The 18,210-nt window shown below is 41.6% G+C and overlaps 1 protein-coding gene across 1 annotated transcript in view; it reads left to right on the plus strand.

The window, feature by feature from the left end:
• The window catches only part of CREBBP (CREB binding lysine acetyltransferase), a 132,597-nt gene that overhangs the window by 74,112 nt on the left and 40,275 nt on the right, over positions 1-18,210 (plus strand). The window contains 7 exon segments of the mRNA XM_081296794.1: positions 395-508; positions 10,579-10,821; positions 12,473-12,575; positions 12,879-13,025; positions 14,684-14,801; positions 15,666-15,837; positions 16,157-16,195. Coding sequence (XP_081152920.1) covers positions 395-508; positions 10,579-10,821; positions 12,473-12,575; positions 12,879-13,025; positions 14,684-14,801; positions 15,666-15,837; positions 16,157-16,195 — 936 coding nt within the window.

Genomic DNA, 18,210 nt, shown 5'->3' on the forward strand with positions numbered 1-18,210 from the left:
CAGCTGTAAGTCTTCAGCTGTTGTATTTAGGTGGTTTCATCTTTAAACATAATTAATATTTTTATTTTAAATAGTGGCATTACAGAACTACGTTCTACTTTTCATTGCAGTTGTTAAGTATTTTAGGTTGAATAGCTTTTGTTTTGTGGGCTGAACTTTAATCACCCATCATTCATAACATTGCTTCCGTGGGAAGTTTTTGTTTGGAATTTTCAATAGTCAACTTACAAACTTTTTGGAAAACAGCCTGTTTGTAAGTTGAGGACTGCCTATATTGTGTTACGGTTACACTTGTTACCATTTTCTTATGGAATCTGGCATTATAATTTAGGTGTAATTGAAAGTGTGACGATTTGGATAGAAAAATAACATCTCGTTGTTTTTCTGGTCATAGTTGCCCATTGTGCATCTTCACGACAAATCATCTCTCATTGGAAGAACTGCACACGACATGACTGTCCTGTTTGCCTCCCTTTGAAAAATGCCAGTGACAAGCGAAACCAACAAAGTAAGTGAGCACGGGGGCAGAGAAGCTCGGAGATGAGATTAGAAGCTGTTCTAGACAGTGCCTAGAGTAGGTAGGGAGTGGGCAGGGGTTTCCAGCCACAGAGCACAGGGGTGAGGCAGGGTGGACAGAGACCCAGGTGCAGCCAGGCTCAGAGGGTAGATGGGCTGCCAGTAAACCTGAATGGCAATGGCCGTTGGACTTTCGTTCATCTTCACTGATCCCCGCCCTGCGTACATGTACTTGATGGAGCGCAAAACAGCAAGGTCACTTTGATCAAAGGGCTGACTTGAAGACATGGTATTTTCTACCAGATATTAAGTGATTTCACTGAGTATCACCAAATATTAAGAATTCACTGCCATGTCGCTTTTAATGGTGGTGACATCAGTGGGCATATAAATAGGGCACTGCTTTTGGAATTGAACCCCCTTCTAAAAAGTATGTCTGAAGGCCCTGTCACCCGGGATGGGTCGGTATAATCCCACCTGCAGGCATTTGTGAACCTTTTCTTCTACATAGAAATGGAATTCCCAGACCTACTTGTATAACTAACAATTTATTCAGCTTCCACTAGCCCAGGACTGGTACATCTTAATCATTCCCATTGTTTGTCATCTTTGAAGCTGTCTATGTAACCCTTGGTACAGTTAGTTTTATGCTTATATCTGTTCATCAGGAGCCTGCATGTGGTCTCCAGGGTCCCTGCTGTTTGTAGGCTTCAGAACAGTAAGAAGAATGAATATCTCTTCCCATTTCTAAGGCCTTGCCCTGTCATTTCAGAGGTGAAACTGTGGTCTTTGTCTTACAGACAGCTAGGAAGTGCTCCTCAGGCCCCCACTCAGTAATCTTTCAGCGTGGCAGTCTTCATCTTACTCTCTCTCATCTGTGCCATCTTTCTTCCTCCCTGATTTTGTTCCGAGAATGGTTCTTAATGCTTCTCTGTCATCTTCCTTGGGCCCCTGCTGCTTGGGGAACATGTGCTGCTTTTCTTTCTGACTTTTTCTGAGTGGCTCAGGGAAAGGTGAACTAGCGCTTGGATCCTGAGAGTGCCCTGGAATGGAGTTCAAGTGCAGCCCACCTGGCTTCCTCTCATGCATCCCACCCTCCTGAGGGGGCTACAGGCTGACACTGAACAACCTTCATGCACAACAGGGCATCCTCAGCACACAGAGAAATTTCCAGGTTGCTGGGGCCTGTTATCCTTCCTCCCAACAGAGGAGTCACAGTAAATTCTTTTGAAAGTTTCCTGAATCCATTAAATTTTTCTTTGATTCAACAAAATTTGAATTTTTAATGCACAATTGCCCTAGACATTTCTTAAATAAAGTAAAGCTCTGAGATCATAGGTCTTCCTATATTTAGAATAATATGTCTTGTGGAATATAGTCTGTTTTTCCTCTAAGTTATTATAAAACTTTATTTTTAAAAGTATATTGTACTTTAAGACACATTTCAGTATAAGGCTTTTTTAAGTGTCCAAATACTCATTGTTGAAATTATAGTTGTTTAATTTATAGGTGTGTGTAGTATGTACTGCCATAACAATTGTAAACTTTTATGATTTCTCTTTTTAAGAACTACTTAATGTGGTTTTTGTTTCAAATAAAGAAAAGAAGTGTATGTGGTTTATTTTTCTTAGCATCCTTACAACGGCTTAAATGTTGTGAAAGCTGACTTGGTACATGCTCTCTCAAGTGGTAAGCCGCAGTCTTCCTACTAGTCATACTGGGAGGTGTTGCCAGGGTCATTTCCTACTGCAGAGTCTAAGGGAAGGTTCAGATGAGCTCCACGAAAGGTGTTGGTAGTTTACTATGGAAAAAAAGAGAATTCTAATACTTTTAAAATTCTAAATGCTTCTTAAATTAGGTTTCAGCTGGCTCTAGCACTATAGTTTTATGAGTAGAGTTGCTTATAAAGTGGGAAAGCTTTTAGCAATATTGATTTTTGTAGATTTTTGTTATTATTTTTGTCTTCTAAAGCAAATTGAACTCATAGTGTGTGAACCTGCTGTAGGAACTGAGAGAAATGAGAATCTGATCCTTCAGTAGGTTAAGATTGGATTTTAGAGACAGAACATATGCATAAAAAAAGAACATGATGGGGCTGGGGCTGGGGCTGGGGCTTAGTGGTAGAGCGCTTGCCTAGCATGTGTGAGACACTGGGTTTGATCCTCAGCACCATATATATGAATGAATAAATAAAAATGTTCATCAACAACTAAAAAATAAGAAAAAAAAGAACATGATGGCCAGGCACAGAACACAGAAGTGCATGCCTTTGATCCTAGCAGCTTAGGATGCTGAGGCAGGAGGATGGCAATTTCAAGGCCAGGCTTGGCAACTTGGAGACACTGTCTCAAAATTAAAGCTAATTAAAACAAAACAAAACAAAAAACAGCTCAGTGGTAGAGCACCTATAAGTTCAATCCCGAGTGCCACACACATCTTGATCATCACCACCACCACTATCATCATATCTTGGTGTTCTCACTCAGGATTCAAGTGATAGCAAGCCAGGTTCTTGGTGGTCCATGGGTGGGGTGAGATTTGGTGTGTGCTTAGACTGGCTTAAACAAAGTATCAATGGAAGCACAGTCTGGATGGCAGGAACAGTGCTGGCACTGTGGAAGCCTGTGAGGATGGGTTGGTTGGAATCACGTGGGCTGTGGTGAGCTGCTGAAGACCAAGCTCTACTGAGGCCCCTTAGAACCTGTTCTGCAGAATTGTGGCCAGGCAAACCTGGGGCTCTGCCTTCTGGGCAGTGTCTCCCACAGAGGATGAGCTTACCTAACACACACTTCTGTGGTTGGCACACACTCCACTCTTAACTTCTATAATGTAATTGGTGTCTCTACCCAGAGAATGTTTTTTGCTGAGATTCTGTTTGATTTTTTTTTCTTTGAATTATTTCTTTTAGAAATAATGTAATCTCTGATCTTGAGTTATACATCTATTATAGAGATATTCAACTTTTATTCAATAATTAGGTCTTTTTCTACTGTCAACCCTGGCATCTGGCCTTTAGTAAAATTCTGAGTGGACATGTGCCTCAGTTCCTTTGCTAGGATCCATGTGACCTCCTGGGTGAGATTTGGGCCCTATCCCAGACCTCCTATATTAGAATCTCTTTTCCTTTTCTCTTCTTCTCCCCTCCCCCTCACCCCACTCCCCTCCCCCTCTCCCTCCCCCCTCCCCCACCCGTGCCCAGGGGTGCTTTACTCCTGAACTATACTCCAGCTCAAATCCTGAAATTTTTGCTCCTCCTGCCTCAGCTTCCCGAGTCACTAGCATTATAGGTGAGTACCACCACACCCCATTAGAATCTGCATTTTTAACGAATTCCCAGGTACTTAGTCTACATGCACATTAAAATCTAAGATGTTGGGGCTGGGGTTGTGGCTCAGTGGTAGAGCACTCGCCTAGCATGCATGAGACACTGGGTTCAATCCTCAGCACCACATAAATGTAAAATAAAGATATTGTGTCCACCTAAAGCTAAAAAATAAACATTTTTTTTTTTTTTTTTAAACCTGAGATGTTGGGCTGGGATTGTGGCCCAGAGGAAGAGTGTGTGTCTCACGTGCATTCAATCCTCAGCACCACATTAAAAAAATAATAATAAAAATAAAACAAACCAAAAAAAAAACCTGAGATGTTCTGCTCAGGATGCCTGCATACTGAAGCTGTAGAGAAAGGAAGAGGCATTTCTCTAAAGGAAACCTGGTTTCCCAACTCTGAATCCCACAAGGAATATTAGGTGAGAGCTTCAAAGGTTAACCCCAGCCCTAGACCTAAGTAGTCCTCCAGCCTGTTTCTCCAATGCCTCCCATTGCCTTGGCCCTCACTGCGTGGCCTGGTTATTTGTTTTTTTTTGTTTGTTTTTGTGCCTCTGATTGTTTGAGATGCCTTCCTTTGCTAACATTGAGTCAAAATCTTCCTCCTCAAAACTTGCCCTCATCCAGTGCCTTACTTGGGTGCTGGCCAGGCCCTTTGCTTCACTTGAGCCCTTCGTAGTCTGTAGACACCTGTTTAACACACTGTGGTGGAGATGGAGGTACCAGAAATTGGGACTGTATGACTATAGCAAGAGCAGTGGTTTTGCTGTCCCTGGCTTCAGCATCAGATTCTGGTGAAAGATTTCATCAGAATGACTGCTTCTTGGCCTTTTGGGTTATGTGGAATCATTTCTTCTGCGTCTCTTGGCTTCTGTTGAGATATGATATAGTGTCAGTGGTGAGGACAGGTCTGAACAATTGGGTGACACCTGAACACTTGAGCATTGTTCTTGGTTCTGGTGTTCTGTCTTATGCACAGAGAGAAGCTGTGTCACAGGTAAGTGCTGGCCTACACAGGACTCACAAAGGCATTGTGGTGATTCCTGCAAATTTGGCAGAGATCTGCAAGTCTGAATAAATTCTAGCACCACTTTTCCTATGGAAATCTAAGAGACAAATAGAGTAGTTTCCTTGTCTGCTTAGTGACATATCTTCCATCATCCTGACAAAGCTTTGAAATTTAATTTGTGGTAATTTTCATTGAATTTCTACATCAAGTTCAGTTTTATTAAAAATGATCAGGGACTAGTTTGCTAAATGTTTCTAGTAAGCTTCATGTGCTGTATAGGGAACCTCTTAGTGTGCTCAATGGGAAAAGACTGCCTTATCCCGACATGAAGAATGATGGTAAATTTGGCCTTTTGTTTCATAAGCCATTGGGTCTCTACTTTAGCTACAACAGAAGGAGTGTGATGATGCAGGATGTTGGAGGTCTCTTTAAGGAAGCAAATACAGTATGTGAATTCAGGTACACTATAAGATATGCCAGGGAGAACCCCAAATATTCATTCTTAAGTCTTCTCCATCATCTTCCTTGGGCTCCTGCTGCTTGGGGAACATGTGTTGCTTTTCTTTCTGACTTTCTCTGAGTGGCTCAGGGAGATGTGAACTAGCACTTAGATCCTGAGAGTGCCCTGGAATGGAGTTCAAGTGCAGCCCACCTGACTTTCTCTCATGTATCCGACCCTCCTCCTGAGGGGGGCTACAGGCTGACACTGATCGGCCTTCATGCACAAAAGGGTATCCTCAGCACACAGAGAAATTTTGGGACACCGTGGCTTGTGATGTGACATCCTATAGCATTAAGCGCTAGAAAGGAAAAAAAAAAAAGATGTAAAAATGACAAAAAGACCAAGATTTTCCAAATATGAAAAATTGATGGCTATAGAACACCTCATTCTTGGGGATACAGATAGATGCATTGTTCTCTGTAGCACTCCATCCATTCTTATTCAGTCCCAGCGTGCTGCGTGCAGGACAGCATGGGTATGGCTACTCACTGATTATATGGGCTGCCAATCCCCTGGGGTCTACATGGCATTTCATAGGGTTCCATGTGGCAGGTGAAGAATAAGCTTGAGTCTCACATGGGTTCCCACCTTTCAGGGATGTCCAGGGACGATGATATGAACATATTTTTTGTTTGTTTGGTTTTTTTTTTTCTTTTTTTTAAGAGAGAGTGAGAGGAGAGAGAGAATTTTTAATATTTATTTTTTAGTTCTCAGCAGACACGACATCTTTGTTGGTATGTGGTGCTGAGGATCGAACCCGGGCCGCACGCATGCCAGGCGAGCGCGCTACCGCTTGAGCCACATCCCCAGCCCCTGTTTGGGTTTTTTTTTTTTTTTTTTTTTTTTTTTGACTCAAGTATTGTTATAAGCTTCAGTTTGACTTGAGTTGCGTGGTGATTGGATTACTCTGCTGTTTCTCCCAGCAGATTCTAAGCTCAGACAGTGCAGAGACTTGGTGCTTAACCTGTACTTGGGAGCCTGGTAGAATATGCTCCTGAGTCTGTTTTGTGCTTGAGTGAGTGAGTGAACACACATAAGTGCCTTAAGCAGAGGCCTAGTGGGCCCCATAGAAATTTAGAGAAGGCTTAGGAAAACGTTCACAGATTCTGGTGGCATCCTGAGTTGCAAAACAGTTGATGTTGTTTTACATGACTCCCCTGACAATCAGCCATCACCCCACAGGAAGCCCCATGTCCCTTACCCTAAAGTTGTGTGTGCCTTTTTATCCAGTAGCATCATTTGGGTCACATGTTGGGGCCATAATGTCAGAATCTTTTATAATTTCTTTTCTTTTCTTTTTTAAATATATTTTTAGTTGTAGGTGGACACAATATCTTTATTTTGTTTATTTTTATGTGGTGCCAGGGATTGAACTCAGTGCCTCATGCATGCTAGGCAAACCCTCTACCACTGAGCCACAACCCCAGCCCCAGAGGCCTGTGTAATTTCTTTTCCTTGATCTGAATTGTTAGAAATGCTAAGTTCCAAACGTGTGCCTGTCTTCTGATAGATATATTTTCTTTCAAAAAATACGACAACATTGACATTTAGGAAATAAATGCTTATAATACAAACACAAAATACAGTGACCATGTCAGCAGCTTCCCTGGGGTGGCCTTTTGTAAATGAGTCACTGATGACCTGGCAGGTGGCCTTAGGCTTAAGAATGGTGTTTCACCCTTAGTTGAGCATTTTAGCTAAATGGATGTCATTTGGGAAAGTGTGAATGAAAGAGGAATATAATAGGAGGGAATCCCTTTAAGCAGAGCTATGGTATCATCACCCAGAAGTAGAAGGCTACATAGATAACTTTGTTTCTTCACATTCCTGGCCACAATTCACCACTCTGTATACGAATGCAGTCTGCATCTGTTCTGTTACACCATAAGGTGATAGTGAACTACTTTAGGTTGGGGCATGGAAGTGGGCTTAGCATGCATGAGGCCCTAGGTTCTATCCCCAGAACCCTCCCACCTCCAGAGTAAACCAGCCAACCATTATTACTTTATTTTTTTATATCATAGTTCTTTTTAAGGTTCAGCAAGAGCTGGGTGCAGAGGTATACACCTGTAATCTCAGCTACTCAGAAAGCTTGAGATAGGAGCATCATCACAGATAATGGTCAGTCTGGGCAATTTAGTGAGATCCTGTCTCCAAAAAATCAAATAAATAAATAAAATACAACTGGGGATCTAGCTCAGCATATAGTGGGTCCCCAGATTAATCTTTAATACCCCACCACCACCCTCCTAAAAAATTAGCACATCAGTTTGAGAAGCATGATGGACACGTGCTTAAAGTTTCCAGGAGTACTAGCTGTTGGACAAAATACTTCTAAAGGTATATGACTATTTCACCTACACACTTGGCAAGGTGCATCTTGGGAATTGATTCTCCTTTATAATAATAAGGTGCTTGGTGTGTATAATTGTGTCTAATGAACATTAATGAGTTTGAGATCTGACTATCCTTATTAGAAAAGTTAATAGTATGGAATGGGTAATTACCTGGATTTTATTTTTTTATTTTTTAACACACGTTTTGATTTAATTAAGTTGCTCTGATAAGTGTTTATATTTGCACTGGTAGTTGAATGACAGAATAGAATAGTGCTTATACATTAGTGGTTTGAATTTGAAAGAAAGATTTTGTGATAGTGTTTTACGATGTCAAAAAATTATGTAGTTGTATTAATTTTGTAAGCTGCTGTGGTGGGGGGTGGGCAGGGTGTGACTGGAGAATTGAATCCAGGGGCACTCTACAACTGAGCTACATCCCAACCCTTTCTATTTTTTATTTTGAGGCAGGGTCTTGGCTAAGTTGCCATCACTGGCCTTGAACTGGTGTTCCCCAGTCACTGGATTATGGGTATGTGCCATCTCACTAGGCTAAGCTGTTATTTTTAACATGGCTTTGAAGTTCCAGAGTTACAACAAATAGGACTGTTGGGGTTGGGGTTGTAGCTCAGTGGTAGATTACTTGCTTAGCCTACATAAGGCCCTGGGTTTGATCCCCAGTACCTCCAAAAGTAAAAAATAAAGAGTAACAGTAAATAGTATGACATAAGACTTCTGTCATGTGGTAAATACTCACCAAATGAGGACATTGGGATGGACAGATGGATAGATGGGTAGATGGATAGATGGAATTGAACCTCCAGTGACCAAGGATATCAAAGTTTATGGTCGTCTCTCAGTTAATTTGAAAGCCTTTTAGAGTGGAGTTCCTTCTTGTTGTTGTTTTTTTTTAATATTTATTTTTTAGTTGTAGTTGGACACAATACCTTTATTTTATTTATTTTTATGTGGTGCCAAGGATCCAACCCAGGGCCTCGCACATGCTAGGCAAGCGCTCTATCGCTGAGCCACAACTCCGGCCACCAGAGTTCCTTATTTTGACATTGGCTTTTCCTTTAGTCCCTTGGGACTAATCCACTAAGTGGGGCAACTGATCTACCTGGCACTCGTGGGACTGGTGGTGAGACAGATCCAGGTCCTGAAAATCAGGGGGTACTGAGGTGGTACCTGGATAAATGAAAACCAGAACAGAATCTTTAGGGCTCATTCCATTCCTTAATTTCAGCCACATCAGTTAAGTCTGTCAAGGGCAATAGTTCTTTTTTTTATTATTATTAATTTATTTAATTATTTTAATTAGACGTATATAACACAAGAATGTATTTTGATTCATTGTACACAATTGCAGCACAACTTTTCATTTCTCTGGTTGTATATGATGTAGCATCGCACCATATGTGCAGTCTTACATGCACCTAGGGTAATGATGTCCATCTCATTACACTATCTTTCCTGTCCCCATTTCCCCTTCCCACTCCCCCTTCCCACCTCTCCCTCCCCTTAGCCCCATCAAAGTTTCTCCATTTTTCCCATGCCCTCCCCTCCATTATGGATCAGCATCCACTTATCAGAGAAAACATTCAGCCTTTGGGGAATTACTTTGCTTAGCTTGATATTCTCCAATGCTACCCATTTACCTGCAAATGCCATAATTTTATTCTCTTTTAATGCTGAGTAATATTCTACAGTTTCTTTATCCATTCTTCTATTGAAGGGTTTCTGGATTGCTTCCACAGTTTAGCTATTGTGAATTGACTTGCTATAAACATTGATGTGACTGTGTTACTATAGTATGCTGATTTTAAGTCCTTTGGGTGTAGACCAGGAAGTGGGATAACTGGGTCGAATGGTAGTTCCATTCCAAATATTCTGAGGAATCTCTATACTGCTTTCCAGTTTGGTTGCACCAATTTGTGGTCCCACCAGCAATGTATGAGTGTGCCTTTCCCCCCATACCCTCGCCAACATTTATTGTTGTCTGTATTCTTGATAACTGCCATTCTGAATGGCAAGATATGAAATCTTAGAGTTGTTTTGATTTGCATTTCTCTAATTACTAGAGATGTTGAACCTATTTTCATATATTTGTTGATTGAATGCATTTCTTCTGAGAAGTGTCTGTTCAGCTCCTTAGCTCCTTTATTGATTGGGTTGTTTTGGGGGGAGCAGTGGTTCTTGAATAGTTTCAGATAGGTAGAGAGCCCAGCATTGTGCTCTCTGCACAATTCCCACAGGAAAGGCTTATTGTTAGTTTTGTCATTGTATGAGTAAGTTTAGAGAAATTGTAATTTTGTTATTTGGAAAGTACCAGGTGTTACCTCTGCTAATCTCTCTGTACCAGTGCATGGAAGCAATGAGGGATGTGGGGTGGGAGCAACAAGAAGACTCCTTTGTTGTCTCAGTGATAGCTGCCAATCCCTGTGGAATTTTGCCTGTCACACACTTGCCACTTTCTTGAATCTTCGTATTAGGAGTTACTAGATTTTAATACTTTTTGTGGGGGTGGGCAGTGCTGGGAATTGAACCCAGGGTCTTGTGCATTTTACACAAGAGCTCTACTACTGAGCTGCACTCCCTCCTGCTAATATTTATTAAGTTATCTCTGCAATTTTTATGGTCTGTTGCTTTCTGAGATAGAAGCATAAATTTTCTTTGGCTTTTTATCCTTCAGCTACTGCCAGAATAGCTGAATAGAACAGGATTCTTACTTTCAGCACAGCTCCTTTTTCAATAGCCTTGTTTTAACACTTTATGACATGTATGTATAGTCTTTTGGTAAGATTTTATTTGCTTCTCATTAGTTTTTAAATACCATGTGGGCTTCTCCCTTTTATTTACCTTTTTTTGCCTGTCTGTTTGTTGTTCTAGCCATCCTGGGGTCTCCAGCTAGTGGAATTCAAAACACAATTGGTTCTGTTGGCACAGGGCAACAAAATGCCACTTCTTTAAGTAACCCAAATCCCATAGACCCCAGCTCCATGCAGCGGGCCTATGCTGCTCTTGGACTCCCCTACATGAACCAGCCTCAGACGCAGCTGCAGCCTCAGGTTCCTGGCCAGCAACCAGCACAGCCTCCAGCCCACCAGCAGATGAGGACTCTCAACCCCCTGGGTATGTGAAGGAGCTCAAGACCTTCCTTTGTTTAAATGCAGTGAATGGATGATAACTGTTATTGGAACCCAAGGCTTTTTAGTTCTTGTTTTTACTTCAGATTCAATAGTTGAAATAACAAACTTCTGAGAAAAAGCTAAGGTATCTGATGTAAGGAAGGTGTACCATGCTTGTAAAAAGTACACCATTTTCAAGTGAAGCAATGCTTTGCTGCTTGCTGTGCTGCTTCTGCCTGAATAGTTTTCATAAAGGGTGTGCCATGTGGCTCAGGATGCAAAAATCTCACAAATCATACTTACAGTTATATCACTTAGGTGGATATTAACTTACTATGGACACTTCCTGGCACATCTTAACCATGCTTCACCCACCTCTGGAATTAACCAATCTATACTTGGACTGGTCAGCAACAGGCGTCTCAGAAATTCTACTCTACCGTCAAATTTCTGACTGGATCTCCTGTTACCAGCTTCTTGTCACTCCAGCCTATGAGTTGCCAGCCTTCAGTATCTTGCTCACACATCTCCACAGTTTTTACCATTTCTGCATATTGTTTCCTTACTGTTTTTCTCCAAATGACCACAGTACTTTTAATCTCAGGCTTAGGCTACATGAGCAGTGCTGCCTGGGAAGGCAGGCAGTTGGGCTAGCCTCTTCCCAGCAGAGCAAGAGTTTTTATTTATTTATTTGTTTGTTTGTTTGTTTTCAGTGGACACAGCATCTTTATTTTATTTTTATGTGGTGCTGAGGATCAAACTCAGCGCCCTGTGCATGCCAGGCGAGCGTGCTACCGCTTGAGCCACATCCCCAGCCCCAGAACAAGAGTTTTGAGACTCAAAAAATCATTCTCCACATGACCAGTTAAAATCATCTCCTATGTTGCATTTTGGAAAACAGCTTCCTTAATGACTATCAAATATAATACTGGCCTGGAGACTAGATAAAAGACTCAAGAACAACCCAAGTTCTGGGGCTGGGGATGTGGCTCAAGTGGTAGCGCGAGCGTGCGGCCCGGGTTCGATCCCCAGCACCACATACAAACGAAGATGTTGTGTCCGCCGAGAACTAAGAAAAAATAAATATTAAAAAAAAAAAAAAAAACAACAACAACCCAAGTTCTGTTCTGATCCCACTCCTGCAAATAGTGTAATTTTTGACAATTTTATTAACCACTCTTCAAATTTCAACTTTTTCTTACTTTCATGTGAAGACTGAAGCTAAATTGGCCTTCTGTATTTTTCTCCTATATTTAATCTGTGATTTTATTTTCTGATAATTCCCCCAAAAGAAAATGACCCAAATATATGACTGAGTTATCTTAATTGTCTAGGGTGTAACATTAATAAAACATCAAAGTTGGAGTCTGCAAATGGGCCATTTATAGTTTTTCCCTACAGCCATAGAGTGCACTTAGAACAACATCCAGCCTCCTGAACGTGTCTTATTTTGGTTACAGAGTGAAAAAATAACAGAATTTGTAGGAGTTGCTCACCATTACTGAAAATATAGCTCCCAGCGTTCCTGTCATTATATTTGTTACTGTGACTCATGTGAATCACTTGTTGATGTGGTGACTTGTTTATTTTTAGAACTTAGAAATGTATGTTATGATCTAGAAGTTAATTGACTTTTTTTCTCTTTGTCTTTAAAGGAAATAACCCAATGAACATTCCAGCAGGAGGAATAACAACAGATCAGCAACCACCAAATTTGCTTTCAGAATCTGCTCTTCCAGCTTCCCTGGGGGCCACCAAGTAAGACCCAGGTTTCGGTTAGCTCTTAATCTGAAGGACAGATGGGCATGAGAGTGAGCAGGGCTCACACACAACTCTGTGGCCTTTCTCAGCATGTGGTAGAGAGGAAGATTGTTTAATGGGGTGGTGGGGGGTGAATGGCATTTTTCTCTCCCTTTAAAATTATAAATGTGGAACAGAATCAATTATGCATAAATTGAGTTTTGTTTATACATTCCTTGCTTCTCCTAACTTTAAAGTTATATTTTGCTGAGATGGAAAGCCTTTGAGTCTCTTAAATAGCTGGATGTGTGTCCTCCTTAGCCCACTGATGAACGATGGCTCAAACTCTGGCAACATCGGAAACCTCAGCACGATACCTGCAGCAGCACCTCCTTCCAGCACTGGAGTTCGGAAAGGCTGGCATGAACATGTCACTCAGGACCTTCGGAGCCATCTAGTGCATAAACTGTATGTATCCATCCATCCATCCATACACCCCTGCCACGACCACCCCATTTACATTTTGTGGCTGAAGGCAACATTGTAATTTTGCAGTTTCATAGATGTCTGCTTTTATTTCTTATTTTCCCATTGGTCTCAGGTGACAGAACTATAGAAGGATCACATGCTTGTTTTTAAAAGCCACCCCCCACCCAGGCTTCCTTGGGCATGCTGGGTTTCACAGATCTTTGGTCCCCAGTGAGCAGAAGCATCAGATAGCAGAGGGGCAAGAACTATAGCACGGCTTCCTTACCTCTGAGCTCTGAGGATTAGCTAAAGAGCTTTACCTTTTTTGTGGCTCAAATTAAACTTATAGCTGGGTGGAATGGCACACACCTGTAATCCTAGCGATTTGGGATGCTGAGGCAGGAGAATCACAGGTTCAAGGCCAGCCTCAGCAACTTAGCAAGGCCTTAAGCAAATTAGGGAGACCCTGTTTCAAATAAAAAGAGGAGGGACTTATCTCAGTGGTAACGTGCCCTTGAGTTTAATCCCCAGTACAAAAAAAAAAAAAAAGGACCCCTGAGAATTGGGGGGAATTTGGACCTGCTGAGTATAGACAACATGACCATCCACTATCTTAAAGCTAGTTAAGTTGAAGGTGAAGTTAATCAACTAGATTCCTTTGAATGTTTTTCCTCTCTTATTTTGATCATTTTTTTTTTTTTTTGTAATAAATAGGTGTTAAAGCTTGGGAATTTGAAATCATGTTGTTCTTTTTATATATATATGTTTTTTATTTGTTCTAATGATTTATACATGATAGTAGAATGCATTCTGGCATATCATACATAAACGGACTATAACTTCTCATTCTTCTAGTTGTACATGATGTAGAGTTACACAGGTTATGTAATCATTTATGCACATAGGGTAATGATGTCTGATTCATTCAACTATCATTCCTACCCCTATGCCCCCTCCCCTGTGTCTGGTCCAAAATACCTCTATTCCCACCCCCACCTTACTGTGAATTTAGCATCCACATATCAGAGAGAGCATTGGCCTTTAGTTATTTGGGATTGACTTGAAATCATGTTATTCTTGAAATGACTCTGCACATATTTGGTGCAGCAAAATAGTGGTGTGTTTGACATGTAGGTCAGTTGAAGGTCAGGATTATTTCCCATGTTCATGTGTGAGGTGAGAGTTTGGGGTGTTTCTCATCACTGTGTCACCCTCACAGGTAGCCCATCCTGGTTTTGTAGTTTTCATGTGATGACCCTCAAAGTAGGTTGAGGATGGGCATGCATGGTGGCACATGCATGTAATCCCAGTGACTCAGGAGGCTGAGACAGGAGGATTGCAAATTTGAAGCCAACCTTGGCAATTTAGCAAGACTGTATGTCAAAATTAAAAAATAAATAAGGGGGCTGAGGTTGTGGGTCAATGGTGGAGCACTTGCCTAGCACGCATGAGGCACTGGGTTCTATCCTTAGCACCACATAAAGATAAATAAATAAAGGTATTGTATCTGCCTACAACTAAAAAAAAAATTTTTTTTTAAATGACTCAGTGGGGAAAAAAATTGACTCAGTGGGAGAGCACTCCTGGGTTACATCCCTAGTACCATCAGGAAGAAAAAAAAGAAAGTAGGATGTTGATAGAGTGTATTATTCTTTCAGTGTCCAAGCCATCTTCCCAACCCCTGACCCTGCAGCTCTGAAGGATCGTCGCATGGAGAACCTGGTTGCCTATGCCAAGAAAGTGGAGGGAGACATGTATGAGTCTGCTAACAGCAGGGTAGGTCACCAGGTAGTAGCCATGCCTGCATAGCACCTTCGGTGGGGAGAGCTACATCTGTCTGGTTATTGTCCAGAAGTGAGGGAACTTGTGTGGGGATCCTGTGCCTTGAAGATCCAGATAAGAGATTCCTGCATGACACTCTTGTTAACTGCAAGCGCTATCTACAGGGGTTCAAGGGGTGGGTGCAATCACAGAATATCCCTTACACATACTTTTCATAGTGGATGTTCTTTATAATGCTTGTGTCATATTATTGCCTGAGTCAGTGAATACCCAAGTGGAGGCTCCATTGTACAATGACATATAACAACATTTTCTTCTGTGTCTGGGATATATTTCAAAGACTGGAATTATGTTCTCCAAAAGCTTTCACTTCAGAAACTGTTTGTATTGCAGTGACCTGTTTGATAAGTCCAATAAAATCACTAGAAATTCAGAAAGAATTTGGCCCTGTGATTTATCAGACATGTTGAACAGTTATCTTTGTCAATGTACTTTAAAAATTTGGCTGAGAACTGAGTATGGTGGTGCATGCCTGTAATCCCAGCAACTCAGGAGGTTGAGGCAGGAGGATTACAAGTTCGATGTCAACCTCTGTAGTTTAGCAAGACCCTAATCAACTTAGGGAGACCCTGTCTCAAAAAATAAGAAGGGCTGGTGGTATAGCTTAGTGGTAATGTGCCCCTGGGTTATATCCTCAGTACCCCCTCCACCACCCCTGAACACACCAAAATTGGGCTGAGGTGTAGCTCTGTGGTACTTGTTCAGCATATACAAGACCCTGAGTTTGATCCCTGCACCAAAACAAAATAGATTGTTTATTTATTTTTATGCTTAATATTGAATGTTACTGTCTTTTAGGATGAATACTATCACTTATTAGCAGAGAAAATCTATAAGATACAAAAAGAACTCGAGGAAAAACGGAGATCGCGTTTACATAAACAAGGCATCTTGGGTAACCAGCCGGCTTTACCCGCCCCTGGGGCTCAACCCCCTGTGATCCCACCGGCCCAGTCTGTGAGACCTCCAAGTAAGGACTGCATTTCCTCCCACCAGCCCTTAGCCTGTTCACTTGGCTTTTCTTCTGTGTCTGGGATATATTTCAAAGACTGAAATTATGTTCTTCAAAACTTTCACTTCAGAAATTGTTTGTATGGCAGTGGCCTGTGGGGATGTTTGAGTTTCTCTTGGGGGAGGGCTCTTTAAAGGGTGCCCTGGTATCAGAATGCAAGTGTTGTGAGTCCCATTCACTATTTCTCTTAATGTTTGAAGTCCTCCATAGAAAATTCCTGACTCCTAAATCAAGGGTTATTTTAAGTAACCAGAGTTGTCTTTTTTTGCCATTATAGATGGACCCCTACCCCTGAATCGCATGCAGGTTTCTCAAGGTATTTAACTGTTTGCTGCATATCATATTTTAGTTTAGCTTTTAGTAGCCACATTTTTTTTTTCTTTTCCGTTTTCTCTGTCAGTGTCTTTGTAACCTTTTCTTACTCTTTCCATTCATTTTGTTGATGAGAATTCAGTTCTACAGGTAGTGTAAATTCGTTGTGGTTGGAAGTTTGGAAATTATAGCAAAGATCTCAAAAGAGATCAAAAGTAGGATTTAGAGGGCTAGGGAAAAGTGCTTGCCTAGCATATATGAGGCACTGGGTTCAACCTCACATAAAAGTAACTAAATAAAATAAAGATCATTTATTTTATAGGATTTAGAACTTTCTTTAAATGAATGGGTGGGGGGGGGGGTTAGACATTACTTTTAGGGATAGTACAAAAAAGAAGCATTTTACATGGGGGAAGAGGCAGTTCCGAATGCCAGGAGAGCATGTGAGAGCCAGCCCTGGGATGGTGAGTACTTGCAGCAGGTCGGGTAGGGACATGCACTGACCACTCCAGGGTGTGGGGTTTAAGGCGGACTGGTGGATGTTGGCTTAGGGAGCCTGTGTGCAGAAAGCCCCAGCAGGCTTAGATAGTTGCATCTTTCTAAACAGTCTTATAGGCTCTTTCTCAAGTCAGGAGGATTCTGTGGTCTCTTTTTGAGAGTTCAAAGCCTGGAGTCATTTGCAAGCCTTTCAGTTCTTATTTCTCTAGGTTGTGAAATGAGGTGGTGACGTTATCTGGATTCTAAAGGAAGAGGCTTTGTTGCAGTGTTTACAAGGCAAACTACTCTCAGAGTAGTTTGGAAGAGGAGAAAGGTTGTTTAAAGCTGTGGCAATCTTACTACATACTGAAACAGACATAGGATAGAATCATCAGGGACCCATTTGTATGCACTAGACATGAAAGTAAATTGAATCAAAAAGTTGAAAATTAGAGCTTAGAAAATTGGAAGCTCTATGTGCTGTCTTGGGATGCTCTGGCCTTTGGTCTGCATGCTTTGGATATGATGGTACAGCTTGTTGGTCAAAATGTCAAAATTAAAAAATAAATAAGGGGGCTGAGGTTGTGGGTCAGTGGTGGAGCACTTGCCTAGCACGCATGAGGCACTGGTTAAAGGTTACTGAGAAAGACATTTTTTAGGTGAGCACCCACTGGCCTCCCTACCAGCACACCCAGATCTTTGGAAATGTGGATTTTTTTAGAGGTTGTTTCTTTGTACCGACCATTTTTTTTTTTTCCTCTCTCTCTCTCTTATTTCTGTCAAGGAAGGGATTTTTTTTTTTTTTTTTTTTTAAATGATAGGCTTCTTTAGAATTCTTCATGGGCCTTGATGGCACTTTTTGGGTAGTTGCTGAAGATAGTGTACAAGACACAGATGTTCTTGATCCTGTCACGGCTATACCAGTGTCAAGGCAGTGCCTGCAGAAAGTCCTCCAAGGTTTCTTTTAGATCCCATTGTTTGGTGGAAGATCTCTTGAGCTGACCTTTACCTAGAACTCACAATTTGCAGAATTTTGTCAGAAGTTAGTAAGAACTAGCCACTGTGGTCTGGAGATACTTGCTGCCTAATGAAGTCTTTGTCAGTGGCTTGGAGTTTCTGCAAACTGACAGAGCCTTGGTATAAGACCTGCTGGCCCTTGGGCACTTCCTGAACACTAAAAGTGCTTATGAAGTATTGAAACAGTGCTTTCAGTCTTAGCATAGATTCTAACAATAAATGTAAACCCAGCCAAGAAGCTTGAAATCCTGGGAAGATGGGAGCCAGCTGCTCCAAGTGATGTCAGGTGAGGCTACACTCAGATGCTGGCCCTAGATTCAGGAAATGTTCCCTACATAGATGGATTCCTTTGCCGTGCCCCCTCACCTGCATTTTTGCTTTGTGCACATCAGCTCTTGTTTGTTCCTTTGTTGTCTTTACCTAGCCTTCTATTCTCATTTCCTGTTCTGCCCAGCTCTCCCTACCATCCCACTCTCTCATGCCACATGTGTGCCATTTTCCCTAAGTGTAGAGAAGTCGCTTGCT

This window comes from Spermophilus citellus (assembly GCF_964194105.1).
Source record: "Spermophilus citellus genome assembly, chromosome: 6".
NCBI lineage: Eukaryota > Metazoa > Chordata > Mammalia > Rodentia > Sciuridae > Spermophilus > Spermophilus citellus.